This window comes from Alligator sinensis, unplaced genomic scaffold (assembly GCF_000455745.1).
Source record: "Alligator sinensis unplaced genomic scaffold, ASM45574v1 scaffold187_1, whole genome shotgun sequence".
NCBI lineage: Eukaryota > Metazoa > Chordata > Crocodylia > Alligatoridae > Alligator > Alligator sinensis.
The window spans coordinates 1,705,486-1,731,743 of NW_005841861.1; the positions used below are offsets into that span (position 1 = coordinate 1,705,486).

The 26,258-nt window shown below is 42.4% G+C and overlaps 1 protein-coding gene across 2 annotated transcripts in view; it reads right to left on the reverse strand.

Annotated features, from left to right (window-relative positions):
* The window catches only part of SPSB4 (splA/ryanodine receptor domain and SOCS box containing 4), a 151,747-nt gene that overhangs the window by 75,278 nt on the left and 50,211 nt on the right, over positions 1-26,258 (reverse strand). The window contains exon 3 of one of the 2 annotated variants that reach the window (XM_025215785.1): positions 21,874-21,929. The exons of the other annotated variant lie outside the window; for it this stretch is intronic. Within the exon in view, the coding sequence (XP_025071570.1) occupies positions 21,874-21,929 (56 nt within the window). The remainder of the gene's footprint in view (positions 1-21,873; positions 21,930-26,258) is intronic. 2 annotated transcript variants of the gene reach the window in all.

Genomic DNA, 26,258 nt, shown 5'->3' on the forward strand with positions numbered 1-26,258 from the left:
CTGAAGCCGGGTAAGCCCAGCTTTGATTCTCAAAACATTTCAAAGCCTTTTGTTTCATTTTGATTTCACTGTTTCAAGCTCAAAATGCATCAAAACAGCTTCGAAATGAAGCACCTGGTGAAATTTCTCACAGCCATAGTAGCCATGTCTCAGAACTCCAAGGATCAGTTTTCAAACTGCCACCAACACTACAAATTCCAGTGAGGTTACAGAAATTGGGATATTTAGTTATGACTCACAGCTTATTTCATAAACTCCCTTACACTTTAAAGCCCTCGGACTCTTGAACAACTGGCCCTCTCCATTGCTGCCAGCACCTACTAGCAGTATTGTTATGTTATGTCAACTTCCAGGTGCCTAACTTCCACTGAAATCAATGGGGACTTCACAACCAGAATCTCCTTAAAACTCTGGCCTATCATTTTAACTCTTTATGGGTAGAGGTGCACCAGTAAAGGTTTTCTTGGCCCGATAGCCAATTATTATATTAACCAGCCATATCAGCCGATACTGATCCGATAACCAACTTACAGGAGTGTAGTCAGGCAGCATAGTCAGCAGCTCTCTGAAGTCAAGTCTGTGGAAGGGAAGGAATGTGGGGTGGAGGGGGTAGATTGAGGCTCCCATGGTGAGCGAGGGAGTGGGACAGGGGCTGGGGGTGCTGCCCAGCCAGGGTGGTAAATGGGACTGAGCCGCGGGTGGCTTGTCCAGGGAATCAGCGTCCTGGTGCTTCAAAATGGCAACGGGGGTGCTTGAACTAAAGCTTGTTGAATGAGCCACAAGCTGACAATCTGCCATCCAAAAAACAAGGTGCCTGTCTTATTTGAGGGCATGCATTATGCAAAAAAATGCGTATCTTGTGGAATAATCCTAAATCATTATAAGACTTAACTAATTAGTCTTAATTCAGCTATGATGTCACAATTAGAACTCCTATAAAAACTGACACAAACCTCTTATGGCCAAAGACTTAAATTCTGCCTTTCCTCTTTTCTCCAAACAGCAAAATCAATTGTTCAAGTGGCTACATTGCATTATTGATGTGGATATGGCATACAGTTTCTACAATCCCATTAGCTGATGCCTGAAAGAGATGATATTAACTACATGATAGTTAATGACAAATAATGACTAAAAACAAACAACCCCCCCCCCCCCCCCCCCCAAAACCCTTCTAGAGAAGCACTGCTTGGTCAGACAGCTAAATCATATTCTTCATAAGCAGTGTACTAAAACAGCTGTCAGTCAGACATTAATGCATTATTCAAGGAGACCTTAGGATCTTTGGACTCAAAACCTCATGCATCTTCTCTATATTATCCAAACAAGGATGCATGGAGGTTACGTTGTAACATATGTTCTTGAAAACCTTTAACTTTCATATCTCATGTGGAAAAGACTAGCGGGTGTGTGGTTATGTTTAAAGAGCCACTTGTTTTGTTGTAGCACGGGCTAACCGATCATTTTTAAAAGGCAAACAAGAACATAATTGTAACCTAAACTTACTGCATAAGAAAAGGCTGTAGAATTTCACCTATACATTCATCAGGCCCCACTGAATTGTTGTTAAATTAGAAAATTATCCCTCTCCTCCTCCTCCCTCCCCCCCCCCCCCCAGGTTAGTCAATCTTGAATTAAAGACTGCAAGTCCAATGCATAGGCCTGGGGCCAAAGGACCCTCCCCATGCTGCTGGGGGGAGAATGGCTGACTGCAGGCGAGTCCTATTATCCACCCCTTGCCTGCCTCTAATGCAAGGTGGGTCGTATTCCAGCCTATAGCAGGAAAAGGTTGCCTACTGCTATCCTAGACTATTGAATCACCCCTGAAGCTGGCATTTAAGGAAACATTTTTAGTTGCTTGTCAAGTAGCATTTCACTGAGAGCCACTGACTTATACTGAGAAGAAGTAAAGCCCAGCTTAAAAAAGCTACATCATGAAAAATTGGTATCTTCTCCAGGAAGCAATGGCAGATAGGCTATCCAGTTAGCAGGCTATTCCACTGTAAACCACCATTGTCAACTTTAAAGCAAAGGGAAGAACAGTGGGTTTTTGAGATTGGAGCTGGCTCAGTTTTCTGACAGAATGTTTCACCCATCACAAAAAATGCCAATTTGTTAAATTAATGACATTTCTACAAAGTATTTATTTTCCAAGTGTTATGCTTCATTTAAAATGAAAGACGTATTTAGTTTTACCATTTTTTCCAGAGTTTTGTTACACAGGATATTGTGATTTTGTTTCTGTTCGACTTTGGAATAAAGGAAAAATGAACTGGTAGGTTCTCCAAAAAGGTAGAAAATCTGGTTCTCCTTCCAATCCGCTCCATATGTTTTCCTATATATAATCATGGAATAATAAGGGGTCGCAGGCAGACCTTGATATTGTAGATCTTAATAAAACTCACTAGGTGAAAACAGAAAAGGTAAACCTGTATTTGTCTGGCCATATCCTAAACACAAACCTCCTAACTAAAGACATATTTTGTTGTTGCTAAACATTTTAGGAACACCTGACCAGCCAAACTAATTAAAAAAAAAACAAAACCTAACACACCAAACCAACAGCACCCATGAGAAGTATTTCCAGCAAAAAATACACAAGTAGTAATATGTATATGCTTATATATAAACATTGTGTGTGTATATATGCAAGTACACACATGTATGTATATTTGTGTGCATAAATTTTATATATGCATATATAATATATGCATATACATACACATGATATATATAGTTTCATAGTTGGTAGGGTCGGAAGGGACCTGAGCAGATCATCAAGTCTGACCCCCTGCCGTGGCAGGAAAGAGTACTGGGGTCAAACGACCCCAGCAAGGAGTTCATCCAGCCTCCTCTTAACAACACCCAGGGTAGGAGCCAGCACTACTTCTCTTGGAAGTTGGTTCCAGATCCTAGCTGCCCTGACAGTGAAGTAATGCCTCCTGATGTCTAGCCTAAATCTACCCTCTGCCAGCTTGTGACCGTTATTTCTTGTCACTCCTGGTAGTGCTCGGGGCAACAGGGACTCCCCCAATGCCTGCTGGACCCCCTGACCAGTTTGTAAATGGCCACTAGATCCCACCTCAGCCTTCTCTTGTGGAAGCTGAACAGGTTCAGGTCCCTTAGCCTCTCCTCGTAGGGCCTGCCCTGCTGCCCCCTGATCATTTGAGTGGCCCTCCTCTCGACCCTCTCCGTGTTGTCCACATCCCTCCTGAAGTGTGGCGCCCAGAACTGGATGCAGTACTCCAACTGCGGCCTGACCAGTGTCACATAGAGGTGAAGGATCAACTCCTTGGACCTGCTTGAGATACATCTGTGGATGCATGACAAGGTACAGCTGGCCTTCCTGACCGCATCCACACACTGTTGGCCCACGTTCATTTTGGCATCAATAATGACTCCAAGATCCTTTTCTGCCTTTGCACTGACGAGAAGGGAGTTCCCCAGCCTGTAGGTATGCTGCTGGTTCTTCCCCACCAAGGGGCAGTACCTTGCACTTGTCCGTGTTGAAACCCATCCTGTTCTCATCCGCCCACCCCTGTAACCTGTCTAGGTCCAATTGCAGCCTATTCCTCCCTTCTAGCATGCCCACTTCTCCCCACATCTTAGTGTCATCTGTGTTTCTTATGGTGCCCACATACAGATATATGTGTATACATGCATACACCTGCATGTGTGTATGTATCTTCTAATGAGGTTTTTTAAAATTAAGAAATATGTGGGATGGGGGGGGGAGTTATGCAAATTCTCATCCAATTAACAGATGTTGAGAAGATGCCACTTTTTGTATTGGCATATCTGCAAATTGGCATCTTCTTAACATCAAGCATTTGGAGGAGAATTTGAATCAACTTCTTTATCTATTATAATGTCCTGTACAAAGCTTTTGGTTTTCTTGAACAGTATGATCTCTATTTGAAATGCACCTTAACCCAAATGTAAAGCTCCATTTTTTTTGGAAAAATTCTTCTCTCATAGCCCCAGTAACCAAAAATTAATAAGTTACTAGATCGGCTTCCTCCTCTTTTTTTTTTCCAGGCTACAATTCATAACATGGTAGCTGACAGTGTACTAGACAATCTTTCAGTAATTTGAAACTCAGGGAGTATTCAATGTAAGGCAAGTTTAGGTCGTGCCAGGTCATGGGTAGCTAGACCTAGGAGTCACCTGGGGTCTAGAAAAGCAACCAAGATCAGAAGGAATGCTCAGATCCTGAGCATACAGGAGCCCAAAGATCTATTCGAGGAGCCAAGTCAGAGATTCAAAGCATCAAGCAGAGCATGTGGTCAGATGGTCAGCTGGGTCTAGTATCCAAAATATCAAACCAGGAGTTGAGTTAAGGAACCAAAGTGTAAGGCCAAACTCAGGGTCCATAGAAGAGCTGGGTCAGGTAGCTGGGGAATGTCAGAAAGTTGGGAGAGCCACAAGCTGGGAGCTAAGTAGTTTGGGTACAAGTTGAGCCCTGATTGTCTAGACACTTCCTCTTCTACTTCTGGACACTTTGTGGGAATGGGTGAAAGGGTGGCAAGAAGTGGGTGGGTGGCTAGGCCCACCTAGATGCTCAGCCAGAAAGATGGCAGACGAGAATGAGTGACTGTGCTGGCTGGCTGGGTCCCCAGATTTGCAGGCTATAGCCTCCGTGTCAGCGTGTCCGAGTCGGGTACCCCCTAACCCCGAGATTCTCGCCTGCCATGATTTTTGATCTTTAAACAAAATTGGGAAGGGAGGGGATGTTAACCGCGCAGGTACCCGTGGGAAGGACTACACTGGATCGATGTCTGATACTGGTGCTTTATTATTCTTAGTCTGGTCTTACTCTTTCTAGGAATGCCAGGCAAAGGGGGCAGTTTGTCGGACCCGCCATGGAGACCCCTCGTGTATTCAGGCGGATCCTTGCCGTCTGACTCGGACGGGAAGTACTATGCGTTGTCTTAGAGCCCAGCAGCTAATTGCTTCATTAGCGGCTGATTAACGCCGACACCAGGATTCCCCAGCCACGTCTTGTGCCGGTGTGCAGAGCACGGCTCTTTCACAGTCCTTTTTTTCTTTTTCCTCCCCACCCTCTCATTCTCCGGTGAGGGATTGGGGTCCCGTTTCTTCAGGGCTGGGTTAGGTGTTCCCCTGCCCCGTTTTCTCCTGTGCAACCCCACCATGTCTTGGCCTGGATCCATGGCTTTTCGCCATGCCGCTGCTCCGTTCCCTGTGACTCACCACAGAAGCTGGGTTTTTCAGGTATGTAGCGAGCAGAGGGGCAGATTGATCCCGTAATCCTGTCGCTGGCTGTGAGCCCCTGCCTCTGGGCCTTCCTCTGAATCTCTCACTGCAGGGCTCCTCGCTTGCTTTTCTCAATCTGTAGTTGCCCAAAGGCGGCTTCTCCCAGGTCTTCTCCCCTTCTTATCCCTCCTTCCTGAGCCTCATTGGCTCCAGAGGGTGTGGTGCACCTTTTCCCAGCTTGGTGGCAGTTATCCTCAGCTGCCGAGCATCTTAGTAACAGAGTTGCAGCCGTGACTCTGTTACACTCAGTTAGGTTGCAAGCATCACATGCTGTTTCCTCCCACTCCCAAGCTTAACATGCTCAACACAACACTGTTACATAAACTGAGTCACCTTCCCTGTAAACAATAGTCAAAAAGCATTCAGCAACATAAGAAAATACTAACAATTAAATCTCTTAGTGTAGTAGCCAGCTGAACAGACAAAAGGTGGTGTGATTGCCTGAAATGGCTTTCTTTGTCCTAATTTGAAACAAATATAATTTTTTTTAAAAGGGTGAAATAAATTAATACCGCAACCTGGAGTTTTCAGCTTGGGCAAAAGATAAAATACAACAAGGTAGCAATAGGGTAAGATTCCTCAGACTATAATTTCTGATATGCCTAAATTCTCCAAATTGATTACAAATGAGAAGGGTTTTAAAATCCCTTGCCTACTTGGCTGATCTGATGAGATTGAAAACAAGGTATTTATTTTATCGATTTTATGTACATATACATGTGTACGCATGCACACACGCAACCCTTTTAAAAAAACTAGATTTCCATATTGTATATGATATATGATTACATTATATATTTATATTATATATGATTACGTACAATGCCAATGAATTGGTGATTGTTCTTTGCTTTAACCATTACTCTCAGTATTTGATACTTGTATTTTCCGTAGCTAGAGGACACAAATATTCTGGCCAAGTTACAATAATAATCTTCCCTTGAAATGTGAAGGAAAAAAAAGAATACTACCCAGCCAATTTCTTTTCTTCTATTTTGGTTTTTCACTATGCAAATGAGCAGAATTTGTTTGTTGTTGTTGGGTTTGTTTGTTTTTTGAGGGGGGGTGTTTGATTGAGGGCAGGGAATAAATGAAGTATATGGCAAAAGTTTTAATTTTCATATGTAAAATTTCACTTTAGTTGGTCTGATCTAGGAAGGCTGACAGCAGGCAAATTCAAGTTAACAGAGTAAAAGTGTTCTCAGAGATATGATGCATAAAAAGGAGTAACATTATTTGCTCCGGTGACAGCCAAAGAACCTCTTGTGAAAGCATCACCTTTACAAAGGGAGGCCTTTTTAAGCCTAGAATATTCTATGAAGCAAAAAGACAATTTGCTAAAAGAAAAAACACTCTTTTAGAAACTACCACAGAACAACTACAGGGAAAAAAGGCTGGTTTTGTGTTTCACAATGTTCAGGTAAAATATTATTTTGATATACCGAGTCAGATCTAAAGAAATTTTTTTTTTTAATTTAATAAGGCTGAAAATAAAAGATCCTTTTATGAAAATTAACTAAGCAAGTTGAACAAAAACTACTAGGTAGGAGCTACTAGATTGAATATGTCCTTAAATATTTTCTAGCACAGCTTTCTCAATAGGTCTGAGAGTATAAAGAAGCAGAGCCTAGAGGCAGCTGGCCAGCTAATATATAAATTGGCTTAGTTCCACTAACTTCTAGAGGTTGAGAATCTGACCCACTTGCATCTGCATCTCAGCCATACAACTTCCAAACAAAAGTAAACAGAAGTTGTTCTATTGTTAGTACAATGAAGAGATTCACCAGAAGCGCAACAATGTGAAGCAGTAAAGCAATTAATGCTGTTAGCCCTTGTTATCACTACAGCTTTCTGAGGTGAATTTATCATCCTTAGACAGCAGGGATGGCTAGGTAGAAGACTGGTTTTCAAAACATCTGACATGGTTTTAAATCTTTCTTGGAGGCTACTTTAATTTTCCTGTTCATTGAAGAAGAGGCCAAACTTTAGTCTCCTGAAGAATTTATCATCTGCTGCCAACAGCACAGACTGTTCTGCATGCACTACCTTCTTTCACAAGATTAAACACTGAAATACATCTTTGTAAGAAAGCACATGGCCTGCACATGTTGCTTATATACAAATGTTATTTCAAATGGAGACTCCAATAAAATGTAAAAAACGTGTTTAAGTAGGTTAACCATTGACCTTCAAAACACCCTCATCTCCACCAGAACGGCCATAAACAGACCCTTAAATTTGCTGTTTCTTAAACTTGGACAATTGAATCTTTGGCTTATTCAGCCTCCCTATCTACATGGCAGGCCTACTCTTTTAGGGGCCAAACACCACCCCCATTCCATCAGCTAACCTGCCATTCTTGAACTTAGATTTAATACCCACCCAAAGAATATCTGCAGGTAAATAAGAGAACTCTTTGCTTAGAAACAGGTGCTTTGGTTCTCTTTAAAATCCATCTGGATCTATGGGTGATGGATCACTATAAACTGTTGAGGCTCAAACTGAAGACATGGTGATTACCAATGAATATTTCAAAATGACTAAAGGGATGGGAATGTCAATTAGAGCTATAAAAGCACTTGCGCTGGTTCAAACAGAGCATTGCAGATCCTAAAATAATCTAATCTTCTCTGTGGCCAGAAACTGTTTACTGAGGATCAATGAAGACCAAAAAAAGAATTGAGTTTATTGTCAGGTAAATCTGTCTGCAAATAAGCTACTCTGTGTTGGTCCAATGATTGAGGAATCCATAAGTAATTTTCCTTTACGCTATCTTTCAATATACTTTTCAAAGAGGTAAAGGGGAGGGGAAACACACTATTATATGCCCTTCTCAACCTTTAATATATATCTACATACTCACCTGTTGATAATCCTGCCCTTTATTTGGAATGGTAGCAAATTCTGTGGTATTTGGGCTGAAGCTGCCACAGAAGTAAAATCATGTCACTATTCCATATTGCTAACAAAGTCAAACTATAAAAATTTTCAGAGTTGTTAGACTTGGAATTACTAGTTAATATGATGATTGTTAGCCTACTAAAATGTTTCTCATAAGGTCTAATTGTTTAGGGCACTTTCTAAATCAAGCAGATATCAAAATCAATCAGGAGATTAGTGCTTTTCTTACTACTCTGAAGCAAATGCTATCAGTTCAAGAAATGTTGAGAGAACAGGCCATGTAAAGTCAGTACTGTTCATACATTCTAAGTCAGGGGTGGGCAAAATGCAGCCTGCCAGGCCATTCTATCCAGCCCGCAGGGCCCCTAAAAAAATCTAGAACATTAATATTTATCTTCCCCTGGCTACCTGTCTCATGGCCCTCAATGGCTTGCCAAAACTCAGTAAGTGGCCCTCTGCTCGAAATAACTGCCCGCCCTGTTCTAAGTATTCTTGGGTTTGGGGTTTTTTTTTTATCTTTATCTTCACAACTTGGGTGTCTTCCATTTTCCTCTAGAACAGCGAAGCGGACAGAAGGATTGCTGATGATGCTTAGAATGGATGAGGCATAATAATGATTAACAGTCCCACCTCATGATCAGAATGACTCTTATATTCCCTATATAGGTTATTTTTGCTTAAAGACCAAAAGTGCTCAAAACAGGCAGCCTTGATCTTCAATATGCTGATGACTGCACCATCCTTGTGCGGGCTGAAAAAAATCTCCAGACTGCGCTGATTTTTTTCAGAGAAGCCTACCAAATTTTGGGCCACTCAACATCAAGGGCTAGGGACAGGCATTTTAAAAGCCTGAATTGATTCAACCTTTGCAGGTTAGTCTAACCTGGCTAAGCTAAATCAGTTTTTAAGCATTCAAATATCCCCTCTGGACAGAAGAAATGCAAGCACATGCTTGCACTGGCTCAGGCTAGACTGTGGGGGCGCTGGAGAAGCCCTCCTTTCCCTTCCACAGGGATGAGCTGAGGGGGAGCCATAGCCAGGCCCTGGCAGGGCGCTCTGATTAGGGAGATCTGCCTGCACCATCCCAGGATTTTTTCTGATCACTTTTCAAGGGGCAAGAGTGTTGCCAGACCCAGGCCCCGGGCCAGCACTCTGAGGCAAAAGGGGGATGTGCAGTGCATGCATCTGTTGATGAAACGGAGCTTTTCAATCTCCCTCTCCCTGCTTCTTTATACTGTCTGCAGCAGACTGACAGGCAAGCAAGCCAGCAGGGTTTATCAGTGTTTATCAGTCCATCAACAAAACAAAAGCCTCTCTCATTAGTTCTTAAAAGCTCTTCTTAAACAGCTTTTTCCAAGCAAGGAATGAGGGATGTTACCAACTGACCTGTTGATTAGCTCCAGAAGCCCTAAGTGGATACTGTTCTGTCTGCTTGTCCCAGTGAAAACAGAGACACACACAGGCACCTCTCAGCATTAGGTAGCATACCTCATGCCTAGGGTCCATGGGACTGGGATCCAAGCCGTGGGCAATGGAAGGGAGAGAGGGAGGGCGGGGAAATCCCTGCTTGAACACAGAGTAATGAGGGGGAGGTGGGGCAGGGGAAGCTAGGCAAACCCTGCTATACCTGCAGTCCACCAGAGCTCTGCCCAGAAAGCAGGCAGGTGGGACCAACTCTGCTCTCTGGAGGTGACAGCCCCACACAGAGCTGCAAAGCATCTGGGATGCTGGGAGACTCTGGTTTAACTTACCAGGAAGGGGCCTGGGACAGATACTGCCTAAACCTGTTTGACCCAAATTGGTTAAATCTGATACTACATTAAACCAGGCTTATCTCAAACCAGTTTCAGCCATTTTGAAACTGGTTTATATAACTTACATTCTGTTACAGGTTTAAACCAGTTTCTGATCACTTAAACCAGTTTGTGTGTAATGTCTGTCCCTAGCGAAGAAAGCCAAAGTGCTCTACCTTGCTGCCCCAGGCTACATATGCAACTCCCCTCTCCAAATTACTGAGGGGAAGACACTGGATGTAGTCAACACTTCCCCCCTTTGGTAGCCACTTCCCTCAGAGAGTGAACATTGATGAGGAGATCCAGCAGAGGATCCTGTACACAAGTGCCCCCTATGGGAAATTGCTTTGGCATGTCTTAATTCATTCTGATCTCTGAAAAGACACTATGATCCAGGTTTACAATGCAATAATCATCCCCACTCTCTTCTATGGATGTGAAACATGGGTGACCTACCAACGTCAGCTAAAGAACCTGGAGAGGTATCAGCAAAAATGCCTCCAGAAAATCTCCACATTAAATGTGAAGATGACCACAGAAACACCAGCATTTGTGCTGAAGCACTGAGTCAGTATTCCTTAAGCACGGACTTCACTGCACCTGACATGGTGTGCACATGCCTGACTCCTGACTCCCAAAACAAGTGCTCTACTCCCAGTTTAATTTCAACCTGAGATCTCACCAGAGAGATGAATGGCCAAAGGAAACATCACAAGGCATACCTCAAGAAAACAGATGCCAACATCAAGAGCTGAAAGGGAGTTGGCTGCCAACCAACTTCAATGGTCCATCAACCTCAGCTAAGTGAAAGCCCATTGTGAGATAAAGTTTCTTGCCCTCAAAGCAGAAGAGAGAGCGTGTAGAGGGAGGAAGAGGAGAGGAATCCCCACCTACAGCCTACTCTTCCCTGTGGAAAGACCCACAACTTCTGTGGATGGATATGTGAATCAAGGATTGGACTCATAAGTCATTTCAAGACCCATCAGGTAAGCCATGGTAGAGATCAACCTCGAATCAAGGGATTGCTAACAACAATAAGTGCCCAAGAATAGTATATGCAGCCTATTTTTAGCAGTGGAGGTTACAATTAAACATAAATAAGTGTCCATACTGAATTCAAAAATGGTATGTAGAATCAACTCTGTGTTATGGTTTAACACAATGATTCACATCCAAAGTGGTACAAGATTCTCTTAAGGATGCTGACGGGTGCTGCTCAATATGAGCACTGTTAGGTGTGCAAAACTCCTACATACGATTTACAAGCTCAACCCAGAATTTTCCAATAGGAATCCATAATGCCAAAAAAACAATTCTGACCTGCTGTGGTCTTTCCAAGTTTTTTTGCAACAGAAGAACTGCTCTATCACTTTTCCTGGACAAAAAAACCAAAAACCCGAGTGAAATCTAAGACCTAACATTTTCTAAAAAGTGTTTAGAGTTTAATGAGGTTGAAAGCCACTGGTTTAACCAGACAGAAACTGTCATCGACCCAGTGGCAACGTTTAGGGAGTGCACGTGCATCCCCCGGAAACGTTGGTGCTCTCCCTGACAGGAGCATTCCCTGCTTAGGCAATGGGCAGGGAGGGCAGGTGAGAGCACTGGTGCCCCTCTGAGAGTGCCAGCCTGGCAGTGGGGGCGCCAGGAGAAGCAATCTCCACGGTCCCCCCACAGCTGACCGCACTGACCCAGAAGTGCCAGGGTGATTGGGTTGGCGTGATCGACCACAGGGAACCTCTCCCCCAGTCGACACAATCGGGTGTGGGGGAACCACCCCCCGGTCTTTGACTGGCCACTGGGGCAGGCAAGTGCCCCCCCCTTACTCAGGAGGCACCAGTCGCCCATGCATCTACCTAAATTTATTGAGGGTACAAGGTGAATGAAACACCCTGACCCCAGATGTGGTAAAGTGTAGCTTTAAGACATACTTCCAGTGTGTTCCTACAACTTCAGGAGTGCCCTTCAGCTCCAAATGTCCTTCTGCTGCTTGACCACTGAGAACAGACTGAGATGCCGCCAAAGTCACCTCCTTGAGCAATTGTGCCTCAGTTTTACCTGCCTCACCTGGGTCTTGCCAGGTCTTAGCAGCAGGGATATTGCCAGGTAAAAGAATATGCCCTTTATTTACTGTGGAAAATATCCTTCCCTGAATTACCTGTTCTCAGGTGTTATTCTTATGGATCTCTTTTAAAATGCAAAATTTGTCATTAACTGCAAAGGCCTGGCTCAAGCACCTCAGACCACTTCTGTATGGTTCTATTTGGTTGGCCATTAGACACACCCAGTCAGATGCTATATTTTCAACAATTACTAGAGGTGCACCGATACATTGGCCCCATATCAGATCAACACCGATATAAGGAAAATTGACAGTATCGTAAATCAGCTTTTTTTTTTTTTTTTTGTCTGATGCGCCAATAACGTGGCTGACAAATGTCCCGTGCGTGCACACAGCCGCAGCATGCACATGGCCGGAGTGTAGCCCAGAAGATTGGAGAGCAGCATCTGGCTGGTAAGCCTGTTGTGGGGGAAGAGGAGGGGCAGAACAAGGCCCCTGCGGTGAGGGAGGGAGTGGGGCAGGGGCCAGGGCAGGGCAGCTTAGCTGGGGTGGGGTGCGGGAGTGGGGTAGTGGCTCCTGCTGCTGCATAAACCCTGGGAGGGTATGGGGGTCATGTGCCTCTGGATCTCTGTGCAAGATGGGGCAGGATGGGCTGTTGCTGTGGGATGTTCCAGGTGGCAGCACTGGGAGAGGGCTACAGGGAGGCTACGGTGAATTTTGGGAGTAGCTGCTGACCCCCCCCGTATACACCTCCCAACATCCCTGCTGCCCACCCCTGAGTGCAGCCTGGCCCAGCCCCCTGCTAGAAAAAGCCCAGTGCAGGCCCCAGTCCCAGCCTGCAATAGCAGCCCACCCTCGTCATCCACGAAGATCCAGGGGCATATGTCCCCCCACACCCTCCTAGGGTGATGCAGGGCAGGAAACACCCCTCCATGCCCCCCAGATGAGCTGCTCACAGCTCCATCTCGCGCCCCACCCCAGCAATGCCTGCCCCTTCTCCACTCACTCCCTCACCGCAGGGGCCTAAATCTTCCCCTCCCCCAACGCTCCTTCCCTCACACCAGACTTACCAGCTCAATACTGGTCTCCAAGATACCCAGCTACATATCTGAACCGGATTGGTATCAGCCAATTATGACTTCTTAAAAATTGGCCATTGGTATCAGCCCAAAAAAATCTCTATTGGTGCACCCCCCACTATTACTTCTCTCAGATGTGGATACATGAGGAAGACTTAAGTTATCATTCTGTATTAAACACTCTTGGCCAAAGTATGAAGCAAAAGTTTTATCTATATCCAATACCACAATTCATACAGATAAAGTAATGATAAGGATAAAAACAACTTGACACTATATGTACAAGTGCCTCATGCCATATCAGTAAAACAAACGTGAGAAAATATGCATGATACCCCACAAGCCTCTCAAAATATTCTTAAAATTAAAATAAGAAAGATATCTGGAAAATAAATTAAACCAAGGAAAATATGTCAAACCAACTCTGATGTGCCTTTTATAAAATGAAGGTCATCTAAAAACATTTTAGTCTTCTAAATATAGTTAAAGGATTTACTGTTGAAGAAGAAACAAACACCTCTGTAGTATTATTTATTACAACATAAAATCATAATAGTAACATTTTAATGTTTCTATTTTAATTTTAGTTTTAGGAGCATGAAATGGAATTTAAATGGATCTTAAAAATACATGACCAGACAAAATGAGTCCTGGCACCTCTGATGAATTTCAGTTTCAGTAGTTTAAGAATGATGTTATAGCCATAATAGCCCAGAAATTATGTAAGAGGAAAGAATTTAAGGTGATATATTTTATTGGGCCAACTGTGCAGTTGGGATAGAGTTAGACAAACTTCCTCAGAATGTCTTGTATCTGAAAGCTTGTCTAACTATTCCAACTGCATAGTTGGTCCAATAGAAGATACCACCTTAAGAAATCTTGCCTCTTGCATAAACCTTCTTCAGAATTCAGTTTCCTGGAATTATTTGATATTTGACTAAATATAGTATCACCCAAAGACCAATACATGCACAGGCAAAACAATTCACTTCTGTCACCCTTAGACACTTTCACTTGAAAGCGTGCATTGATAAACCATGTACTTATTTTAATGCATTATAAGCTGCACACAATTTTTTTTCCCTGCTACTGATACCTCCATTCAGTTGGCTTGCTGAAATCTACTGCAAGTACTTTTTTTTTTAGAATACTGAAAACAGCTATTAGCTCTGTCAATCAAAAATAACTTCCGTACTTCAGGAAGGGAATGCCTTCATTTTAAATCCCAGTATTAAAGCATGCCCAGACAATTTCCTTCTGAAATTAGAAGGGGAGGGTTACCATATGTCCAGATTTTCCCAAACGTCCTCTTTTTGGGTCCTCCCATCTCTGTCCGGGTGGTTTTTAAAAAATATCAACAAATGTCTGGGATTCTGCTCTGCTCTGCTCAGCACTGAAGTTTTTTTCCCAGCACTTCCTGGCTTGCCCCAGCAAGGAACTGTTTGGGGATGAGAGAGGGTAATTGGAGGCAGGGGCATCACATGCATCTGCGCACGCACCCTGCGGGCAGCTGCAGGCAGGTAAGTCTGTGGGGCGTGGGGACTGGAGAGCCAGGGCCCCCAGCAGAGCTGGAGGGGGATGGGGCAAGGGGCTCCAGGTTAGGAGTGAAGGGCACCAGCAGAGCTGGGGTAGCTGTGGCTTGGGAGTGAGGGGCACCAGGGGGGTGGGGGACTGTGGGTCAGGAGCATGGGGCACAGGAAGGTCCAGCAGGCTATGGGTCAGGAGTAAGGGGGTATCAGCAGGGATGGGGGGGGGCTGCAGGTTGGATAGTGAGGGGCACCAGCATGGTCTGGGGGGTAGGGTACTGTGGGTTGGAAGTGAGAGACAGCAGCAGGGCATGGGCATATCTATGACCCTTTCCCCGCTCCCCCAAACAGAGTATCCTCTTTTTTTAAACTTGAAATACAGTACCCCTATAAAGGAACCTATTTTCCAGATCTGGGGTAATGTTAAAAAACTCCCGTTAAAGTGATTTAGAAGACATCATTTTTTTTCAATGACATCTAAACTCTTTAGTGTCGAAATAACTATCATAATAGAAAATTATGATGAACTTGGGCACTTGGACAAATATTAATGCTGGTGGTCAGAGGTAAACCACGGCAATACAGTGAGAATTGCTGAGGATAAATCATAACAAAAAAACTGAGCCCTCATTTTTAGAGGGGAAATTCTTAAGACACAGTAAACCAAATCTACAAAAGCAGTTATGCCACAAAGAGGCAGAGAGGTGAAAAATGAGGCTGATATAATGGAAAATTAATTAAACTATTTATCCACTTTTGAGAGGCAAGTAATGCTGAATTTGGACCTGGAAAGTAAATTCTACCTAAAAACAAATCTAAAATAATTCAGATCTGCACATTAGCTCTACAATCAAATCCAATGAAAAGTTCAAAACCAAAGGCAGTGTTTACTGTTGTAGTGGGATCCTACTGTATACGATGTCAGCTAGGAATGTGAAAATGTATTAATTTTTCTCATCTGGAGTCTCAGATAAACTGAAAAACAACAGCAGTCCCGAGACTTCAATAGTAGTAATATTATTACATCAGTAGTTCAATCCACTAAATCCATGCTAAAATAATGCAAAGGTCCCATGTCAATGATGAAAACTATTCTGTATTAATGGATGGAAGGTACTACTGAAAAAATGGTTGCTGCTGCCCTGAATTTTGCACAGTAGTAGACTGGTGCCTTTTACATGGTTAATCTGGTAAAAGGATCTTCAATACCATTACTATGGCCAGTTCCTTTAGCTCAAGGGGGAGGAGATTACATTCTTCTCAAAAGCATAAGTGCTCAACTCCTGGCCCATGGGCCAGATCTGGCCTGCAGTATCAGATCAACCAGCCCATGGGGCACCCCTTGGGTCTGGTAATTTGGCAGGGGGAAGCAGCAGTGGCACCTCCCAGCTGCCAAATTTCTGTACCCATGGAGAGCTCTGGGCTCTGTGTGCTCGATGGGGTGCCCAACTCCAGCACACAGGACTGGTCTTGGGGGCCCAGCACCACCCCCTTCCAAAGTCTGGTGTGTGGAGGGTGGGAGGGGGTGCTGCCAGGCCCCCAAGAACTGGCCCCATGTCACTCATCTGGCCTGTGGGGCCAAAAAAGTTGAGCATCATTGCTCAAAAGTGAACCTAATAGTTAAATAGTCCAAAGGGTTAAAATGTAATGCCAGTCTGAGGATCAACAGCATGCTGCTGGAAACAAAATGATGTAACATTTCCCAAAAGCCCTTGCAGATGCTCAGAAATCATACCAACTGACTTGATAAATACCTAGACACATGAGTAAGTCACACACACAAAACTACAAGAGACAGTACACTTAATGACCCCATATTCTTAGGACCCTGAAGGTATGTATCATCTTCAGCATAATCCAAAGTCACTTACTCTTAGTAATTTTTATTTCCTGAGAGACAGGAAATAACAGGAGACTGAAAGAGGAAGAAGTGGCCCAGAGGGCATTAAGAATTCCCTACTGCAATTACCTAACAGAAGAGTATGGTAGAAACACCATTAGAGAGTGAAGCTTGTAACAGTTAGACAATTGTGTGTTTAACCAAGTCAGCTGACTGAGTTTCACTGGAATAATAAAGTACATTAAAGTAATTTTAAGACAAGTGCTATATGGAGACAAATGAAGAGGATATCAAATTTGACTGCCAAAAAACAATGAATGCAACTATAGGACTTTGACTCTCTGTGAAAGGAATTAACAACAGAATAACCAAACTATAATGTTCCAGATACAGGGCATATTTAGTTCAATAATAAAAACAGATAGAAATAATGTACTATAGAAAACTCGCAAACCTAATAGTCTCATCCAGAATATTTTGTTCTATGAAAGTTCTGTGCATTATTTAAACAAAAAACAAACAGGAGACATTGGACACTACTGCATTTGTTTATAATGCGTATAGTATTATGAAAAATGTATACATCTGTACGTAAAAGTTATCAATAAAAGACATATTAACCAACCTGAGAAATTTCAAAGGGTACCCCTGCAGTTTTGTGATTGTATGTTGATTGGCAAATTGATATAAGATACCAGTTATGCCAGCAACTGACAAACAATGAAGTTTTTTTTCCTCCTTGATTTACCCATTAGCTAAAAAGGTGTGTATGCAGGGAGGAGGAAATGTGTTTCTGTAGCTGAAGTTTAGGAATACACTTTGACTGGACCCTTTTTGTTTTGATTTTTAAAGCATTAAAAAAAGTGGGGGTGGGGGTGGGGAATAAAAAGGGGGAAATTAAGCCACCAGATGGAAATGAGAAATTCCTTTCCTCTCTCTCTTTCTCCCCAGGGTAGGGACAGCAGTGTTACATTTTGGGGGGCTATGTCAAAATGCCGACAAGACCGGCTTCAGGGGTGTATTTGGTAGCCGTATTGGTTTCAGACAAAAAGAAATGCAAAAAACTCTAGAACTCTTGGTTCAGAGATGATACCCTTTATTAAACCAACTAAGAAATCACACAAAAAAAGATTTTTTTTGCATAATTTCTTAGTTGGTTTAATAAAAGGTATCATCTCTGAACCAAGAGTTCTAGAGTTTTGCATTTCTAACAAGACAGGCTTGCATTTTTAATAGAGTTTGCATGATTGCAGGTCTTATTATGAAGCAGTTAATTCGCTTCCCCAGAATTCTTAAAATGTATATATTTAGATGTATAGTTATCTAGATTTGTCCTGAAACTCCTTTCTTAATGCTGAATAACCTCCCATATAGGAAGCAGAAAGGTTACTAAACCTGCAAGAATACAGGAAGTATTGCTTACTTATTAATGAAAAGAAAAAAAATGAATCCCATTAAAATGTTTCACTGCATCCTTTTTCAGGTCAGAACACAGCATTTTCCCCTTGTCTCACGGGGAATTCATGATTTATATTGCTTGCTGGAGAGTTGCTAGACAAATGCATTATCCAGAACCTTCTCCTTCCTTGTTGGAGGTATTAATCTATCAGCACCTAACACGTTTTCCAGCATTCTCCACCACGCAGCTGTACATTCGAAGATACTTTTCATGATAAATCTGTGAAATTCAGACAAGTACTTTGCATTACCTCACCACATTGAGGACCATGATATTATAGTCAGATTGACATTTGGAAATGGATTTACCAACTGACTTTGGCATACAATCTTGGACTAGAAAAAACCCTCATTTTGGCAGATGCACACAAGCCATTTATATAATTATTTAGTGTGCTGCTCAATACTGAACACAATTCTTGAACACAAAGAAACAGTTAATTGTACAATATTGCTATCTTAAGAGTGGATAGCTTGCCAGTGCTTAACCTGATATTTTATTTCAAATATCAACAATGAAATGTTCGGGGAAGCTGGAATCTGCAATTTAAAGTACTGATCTTTTTTAGAAGGAAATTAATGCAGCAGAGGCCATGCACAGTTAGGGGAGATAACAGGTGACAGAGGAAAATGTAATAATTTTGATGTCAACAGCTTGCTTACCCTATTTGTTTGGTCAGCCTTACACAAAAACATACCAAATAAATGATATATAAAGGACATATGTTATTATAGGTAAAAACAGAATACTGTTAATTCACTTCTTGCTCTATGACAATATTAACATGGAGATCTAAACTATATAATCAGACTGTAATTTTTCTCAAACTTCTTTAGTTTTGCACCTCATTTTCCAGCTCTTCAAATGCTACACTTGTCAACATGGGTATTCCTGCAATTAGCAGCTGCAAATATAAGAATGTAGACACCATGTCAGTGTGTGAAACAGTCTGTTCACCAATACATTTTTGCTATGGGCATTAAGCTATACGTTATGCAGGTCTTGAAAAATATATTGCATGAAACTGCACAACAAAGCTTTGTAGTAGAGCTCCTGGAAGAAAAAAATATGATGGAAGTGACCATCTCCTCAGGCAGCAGGAGTTTATTAGCGGGCTAGACAATACCCATTATAAGCAGTTATTTATAGGAAAGCTTCCAAGCTGCACCCCAGTACACACAATTATTTCATAATTGGAGTCAAGAAGAAAGTGAGCCTAAAAAAACCCCTAACAGATATAACAAGATAGTTAGCCATATTAGTCTCAAATCAGGCAGAAGGTAGAATAGGGTGGCACCTTAGAAGCTATTTCTGCTCCCTGGCAGACATTACACTTCAGACCTATTAACCAGTTAATCCTATCTTAAATAATAAGACAGTCACATGTTCAGGCTATTAATGGGGTAATAAACCAGGACATAAGCAAAAAATGTTATTCCATAAGATGAATAATAATTTTGTGGCTGGTTTCCATCACACCTTAAACTGAAGATGTGGTAGGGTGGTCTGTACACCAGGGTCTTCAACTGGCCCCGGTACATCCCCATCAATTGATTAACCAACTGTCAGCTGGATTCAAGCCTGCACTAGGGCTCCGACCTGTCCCCATGTAGTCCCTGCCTGCTGACTATCAGCTGATCATCAGCTAGATCAAGACTGTACCACAGCTTGGGTCCCCAGAGCCAGCAGACAATCAGCTGATTGTCAAGCATCCAACTTTCTACTTGCCAGTGCAGGGGGAGCCCAGGATCATGAGACTGTTTTGCAGTACTCTGACCCCTTGCAGATTTGCAGTGTAACTTCTCTATATTCATGATATGGTCAATATGCAGTTCCCCCAGCATGCTCTCCCTATGCCTGAAGAAAGGTGTTTGTGCCTGAAAGCTTGCAAAGAACAATTTTCAAACTATTTAGTTGGTCTAATAAAAGATACCACATTTACCAAAAGAACCTTATCTGCCTATGTCCTTAGACCAACATGGCTACAACCACCAACCCTAAGGCACTCACCATCACAGCTTTTCTGACACGTTCTATACCTGACCATTACCTACTACACTTTCAAAATACCCAAATTGCTTCTGGTAGAGTACACTGGAACACTGCATGACAGAACCAAAATGAAGAAACGAAGTACTCTGGGTAAATCAGAGCCTTAATACGCTAGAGTGATCATATCAACCTGCACTAGCAACCTGCACTTACTGTTCACATGAACGTGCATGTCTGAGCAGGCAGTCTCCTTTTACAGTCTTTCCACATTTAGTGACAGATGCTATTAAGAATCAGGCTTCTATTGGCTGGTGTGTGTGTGTGTAAAAATTGACTGAACGAAATCAGAAGAAAGGACAAAATAAGTAATGACTGAAAAACACTGAGCCTAAACTGTAATGTGTTAAAAAACAAAATGAAGTAGTTCTAGCTGTTATACCTACCTGATGAGGTTTATTGCCAACTTTTCTGGCATTTGTGCATACTTATAAAAAGAAAGAAAAAAACAAAACAAAACTTTCACCTATTTTATTTCCCTTCACACCCTTCGACTGTAAAATCCAAATGCAACACAGAGCCTAAATATATGGGGAAACAGGCAAGCTGACAGTGCATGAAAGCCCTGATGAGGAAAACCATTTAAGTACATGCTTAAGTCTTACTGACTGCAAGGACCATAATGCTATCAAATGCAACGATGAAGCTGAGAAGGTACCTCTCAAATCTTTCATTTATAGTAATCTCAGTTACTTATAAACTTAGGTAGGAGCCAAACAATGTCCGGAGAAAAGTGATTTTTTTAAGTTGGTTTCCTTTTAAGAACAGCATTACAGAGAAACCACCTACAAACACATGAATCAGATAAAACTATTTGCTTTAGAAAAGTGTTATTAGCAAAAATATTTGCAAGTACAAGAATCTTGGTTTGTAACAAATAGTAAAGTATTCTTAATGGACTTTATTTTGCAAGATGTTTAAAAGACTCCCCTCTGATCTTTTCAACCTTTGGCCTTCATTTGTTTTTACAAGCAGAGGTCAACAGGTCATAACACTAAGATCAGCAAGTTATTTACACATATGGCAAGCATATATCAAGTAGCAGTGTAGTCAAAGCTACAGCTAAGCACAAGAAAGCTATTGCTTCAGTTGAAACAACAGAGCATAAAGTACATATGCACACAGTTACATTTGTAGCAAAATACTGTGAAATTTGGTCTAGTAATATGTTTGTTGATTTTTTTTCCAGGGTGAAGAGGCATGCTCAAATCTATTTCATCAACCAGGGTTCCTTGAAATGTTTAACACATGTTCTGTAAAGATGACAGCCTTAGAAGAGATCAACTATGATACTGAGGGGCACTTGTAAGTTGAGTGCAGTGCTGTGACAATGCTCATGAAGTGCGCTGAACAGTAACTCGGTAAATTAAAATTAAGGCAAGTAGGAATGTTTATGGTGCGTGGGCGGTGTGCACACACAGGTTTTAAATGGCATTTAAAAACACTGATGGTCCATTACTGGAGACCAGATAATGTATATTTTACTAGGTTCACTCTATTATGGTGAGTTTTATAACCTGAACACATTCATTATTAAGTTTGTATATTTAAAAAGCTTATTCTTTTACTTACAGTAACACAGCCCCCCCCGGTAAGCAAGATGTCCATCCAAAAGACCAAATCATGTGAAGGAGGCAAGTTTTAAGATTTTTTACAGTTGTTTGATACAGGGCTTTTCAAAAATGACTTTCAGGCTTAACATTTTGCATACCAAGGCTCCTAGCAGATGTTAATCACTCAATTCGATCTGAAAAATGTCATCCTGGATCCCCAAAATATACACATCCTGCCATACCAAATACACAGTGTGTATATGCACACTGTTGCGTGTGTTGCTGGCAAGTTGAAAGGCAAGCCGAGGCAGCCTAGCTTAGTGGAACTGGTGCAGTGTACCTTTAAGCATCCAGGAACTCGGGAGTAAAGATGTGCTGATGCAGCCTTAAAATGTCCTAAAAAGTTTGCCAGGAAACAAATATAAACAAGTGTTTGAAATAACATAACATTGGTAACACGCATGCTAACATGCATAAAGTATAAAAAAATTTTAAAACATTAAAGCCATTACATTTAGAAAATATGTTTATCATCAAGTGCTATTAAAAGATATATACATACACACAGATATGCACATACATATTATCTCCTCTCCTGTTTTGAGATGCACAGGAGTATATTTTTGAAAACTGCTTTCACTCTCATTTATAAAAACAGCGAAGCAGATATAAGAAGCACATAAAAAGAAATATCACCAGATTCTAAAAGAAACTCAATTAGTCTCTGCAAAACACTTCAGCTGTCAAGTTTGCTGAACCTACACAAAAATAAAGTGCAATTTATTTTGTTCTTCATGATGTTGCTCCAAGAATTTATAATAAACTAAACCAATAAAGTATGTAGCGAGCAGCATTAAAGGTCTACTGTTACTTTACAAAATATGCTGGCAGCAGAAAACAGGCTCCTTATACTTTTCTGTATAAATGCAAACACTCAAAGTCAAAATGAGGTTAGAGAGACAAATCTCTCAACTGACAGAATAAAAACAAGAGCCCCCCATTAAAATCATCCTTTTCAATCTTACTGACATTTTGCCCGGTACAAATCTTTGGGAACAAAATATTTCACTTTTGACAAAATTAAACTTATCCAAGTATCCATATGTCAGATAATGGAAGATGGCAAGAAAATGAGTTTGAATTTCACAGAAATACCTTGGAGTTTAATGTATTACACACATTTTTATCTTCCTTGGGGGCCTGAACCTGAAAAAAATGAAACAACCCCCCCCCACATGCATACATTTAAAGAAATGTTTAATCCCATGAACTCAAATAGGATTATTCATATATTTGAACATATGTTTAAACTTCACAAGATCAATATATTAATTGCTTCCAAAAAGAGAGTGAGAGCAAGAGCATGCATGAGAGCATGTGAGGGAGAGAACCTGAAAGCAGGCAAATTTCAGGCAAATATACTGCCATGCCTCAAAACAGCATAGGAGAGGAGATTTACACGCACGCACACACGCACACACGCACGCACATATATATAAAACCATTATATTTGCATGATAAATGCAGAAGCATAGAAAAACAGGGCTAAAGGGAACCTAGGAGGTCATCTAGCCCAATCCCATGATCAAAGACAACATCACCCCCATCTAAACCATCTCGCCCAAGGGTTAAAGAAACGTATTCTTTTAAATGCCCTAAACTTCGTTCCACAGCTCAAACTGACTTCAAACAAATTCTTCCTAATATTCAACATAAAATTCCCATTTTTGCAAAGTTAGGTAATTAACTTCTTGTCCTGTCCTCTGTAGCCACAGAGGATAGGCTATCACCATTTTCTTCACAACCATTTGATAAGTCTTCCCTTCTTCAGACTAAGTAATGTTATATCTTACAATTTTTTCTTGCAAATCCATGTTCCCATACTTAGTTGCCCTCTGGTGTACTCTTTTCAATGCGTTTACATCTTTTTTGAAGTGTGGTGACCAAAACTGTACAGAGTACTCCAGACGAGGCTTCACCAGTTCTGAATAAAAGTGGAAGTAGAAGCAGTATAATGGAGTAAATAGCTAGGAGCCAGAACATGCAACCTAGTTTGGGTATCTCTGCACAGCACAGCCATAGTGTATCAGATGATAGTTTGTATGCTTTTTACTTATTTATGAGTTGGGTACGTGTCCCTTTAGCAGTCCTTATGTCTAAAGGAACCAGACAAGTCCATGTCTAGCACTGGACTTCACTACATGTGAAAGCAAGTCTCTATCACTTAAAAGTGAGATGTCTCCAACCACTGTAGAAAGACATTTATCTTTGGCAGTATTATCAGATTAAAATTTTGAGTGGTGCATATTAAGGTACTTTTAAACTTAAAAAAAGAAAGGAAAACAAGGTTAAAAATAAAATGGTGGGCCAAGAGGCTCATTAGTGATAGTTCTTCCATACCTCAGCTTTGGAGAGAGAGGGCTAACTGTTCTCTCTGTGTTGGTAGAAGTGGGGATAGAAAGGAGAAGGCAGACAAAAATGAAACACAAAACAATTTGAAAAACCATGATGGGTGTGGGCATCCAGAATATGATGTAATTTGTGACCTGCAACCAAAAACTGGAAAACAATAGTCCAATCATTAGAGACAACAACATAGTAGGGCTTTGCAAAATTTTGCCATGCGTTTCATTTTGAAACGTTTTGAGCTAAAAACAGCAAAACTGAAACAAAACAAAAGCATCAAAACAGCTTCAAAACGAAATGAGGGCACTCAAAACGTTTCAAAAGGTTTCAAGTTTTGAAGCACCCCGGTGGTGGAGGCACAGGAGAGCCAGGGCTGCGCTCCAAGCGGCTCCACAGCCCCATGTAGCTCAGCCTGGTAGGGAGCACAGGCCTGGCTCTCTTCACCTCCCACCACCAGGCTGCGCTCCGAACGGCTCCACCAGCCCCACAGGGTGCAGCCCAGCGGCAGGATCTGTGCCCCAGATGAGAGGAGGCTCAGACTGCCTCTCCCACCTAGGACTGATGCTGGGCATAGGCTGTGCCCAGCACTGTACAAGATCACTACTGCCGCAGCCTCAGCCTGAGAGAGCTGCTGGGCTGTGCCCGACTCCTCCCAGGGGTGCGACTCCTCCAGACTCCTGCCTGGGACATGCAGCAGCAGCAATTTTCTCTGGTGCTGGGCGCAACCCGTGCCCAGCGCCAGTCCCAGGTGACAGGGAAGCTTCCTCTTATCTGGGTCACAGATCCAGGGGCCCACACCCCAGGAGGAGTCCAGCACAGCCCCGCAGCCCTCCCAAGGGTGCGAGCCCCCAGATCTGCATGCTGACTGACAGGAGGCTGTTGCTGCCATCAAATTTTGCTTTCAAGACTTTGAGGTGCAGTTTCCAAGAATCCTCTGCACCCATCTCCTTGAAACTTGGCAGGCTTCATGCCCTCAGAAGGGGCTACCAGCCCTGCAATTTGCATCCAAATCAGGCAACAAATGATAACATTTTAGGCATTTTCATGATTCCTCATTATAGTCTACGGACAAAACACTGAAATGAGTCAAAACAGTGAAACAGTTTCGGCTAAATGAAACAGGACAGTGCTTCGAAATTAAACGAAATGACAAAACATAACACTGTCTCTTTGAAATGGTGAAACAGAATGGAAACAAAATGGCAGCATTTCGCATAGCCCTACAACAGTCATTTAAAGCTTGATGAGAACCCCCTATCCTACTTCTATACATTTTTAGGATCCATTAAGAGGGTATATATAGAGCAATAGTTCAAAGTAGCTGTGGAGCTAGTAAGGATAGCCCTGAGAGCATGAGAGAGTGATCAGATACAAACACATTTTACTACGAGTGTCTCACTGACTGGGATGCTGGTCTTCCCTCCCCAAGGAAAACATTTCCTTTATGTGGCAGTGTTTGAGGAATCAGTGCATCACTATAGCCCGAACTTTTCTGTACTGTTTCATCAGACTGTACTCACAAGATAGGCAGTAGAACCTAGCACTGAAATACTTGCCCTGCTGCAGTATGCAGATCAGACTTAAGGGAAAGGTTTCCTTTTGTGCCTTTCTTAGAGCACTTCCTAAAGGAATCCCGAATCAGACTTCTGAATATAAATGATCAGGAGTTGGGGTTTTTTTATACTACTAGTAGAATCTCGTCTTTCTTATTCACCATCTGATCCTCAGAGAGAGAAATATCAGAAAGAGCTCTCAGGAATGGTGAGGAAGGAACTTGGTCATTACTTTATTCTCATGAAAGATTTGTATTAATCTGCATTAAGAAAGAGCTTCCCACAGCCCTGTGCTTTGCTCAGTGGCATTTGCTGAACCATGGTTCGGACAATAGGCTATAGTTCTAAAGCAGCAGTTCCCAAACTATGGGTTGCAACTCCAAGTGGGATCGCAACATCAGTGAATGGGGTTGCAATAAGTATGCCCCCTGAGATTTGTGCCAACATTGAGGTACAGGGCTACAGCTGGAATCAACCAGGGCTGGGAAGGAGCCGCCTCTGCAGCCTAGCGGGCGGGACCCATTGTGGGAGGGAGTGCCACACCACCATGGCCTCCAAGGTCCGGGTGAACGTGAGGCATTTCAGTTTGGTAGCCACAACAGTGCAGTGCGGTGAGGTGCGGCGCAGAACAGCACAGCGCAGCACTCCCTCCTGCACCAGGTCCCACCCACAGGACTGCAGAGCCCCTGGGGAGAGGGCAGCAGGCAGCCTGCATCCTCCCTCACCACAGGCAGTGCTGCCCACAGGGGAGGGGACAAGAGTTGGG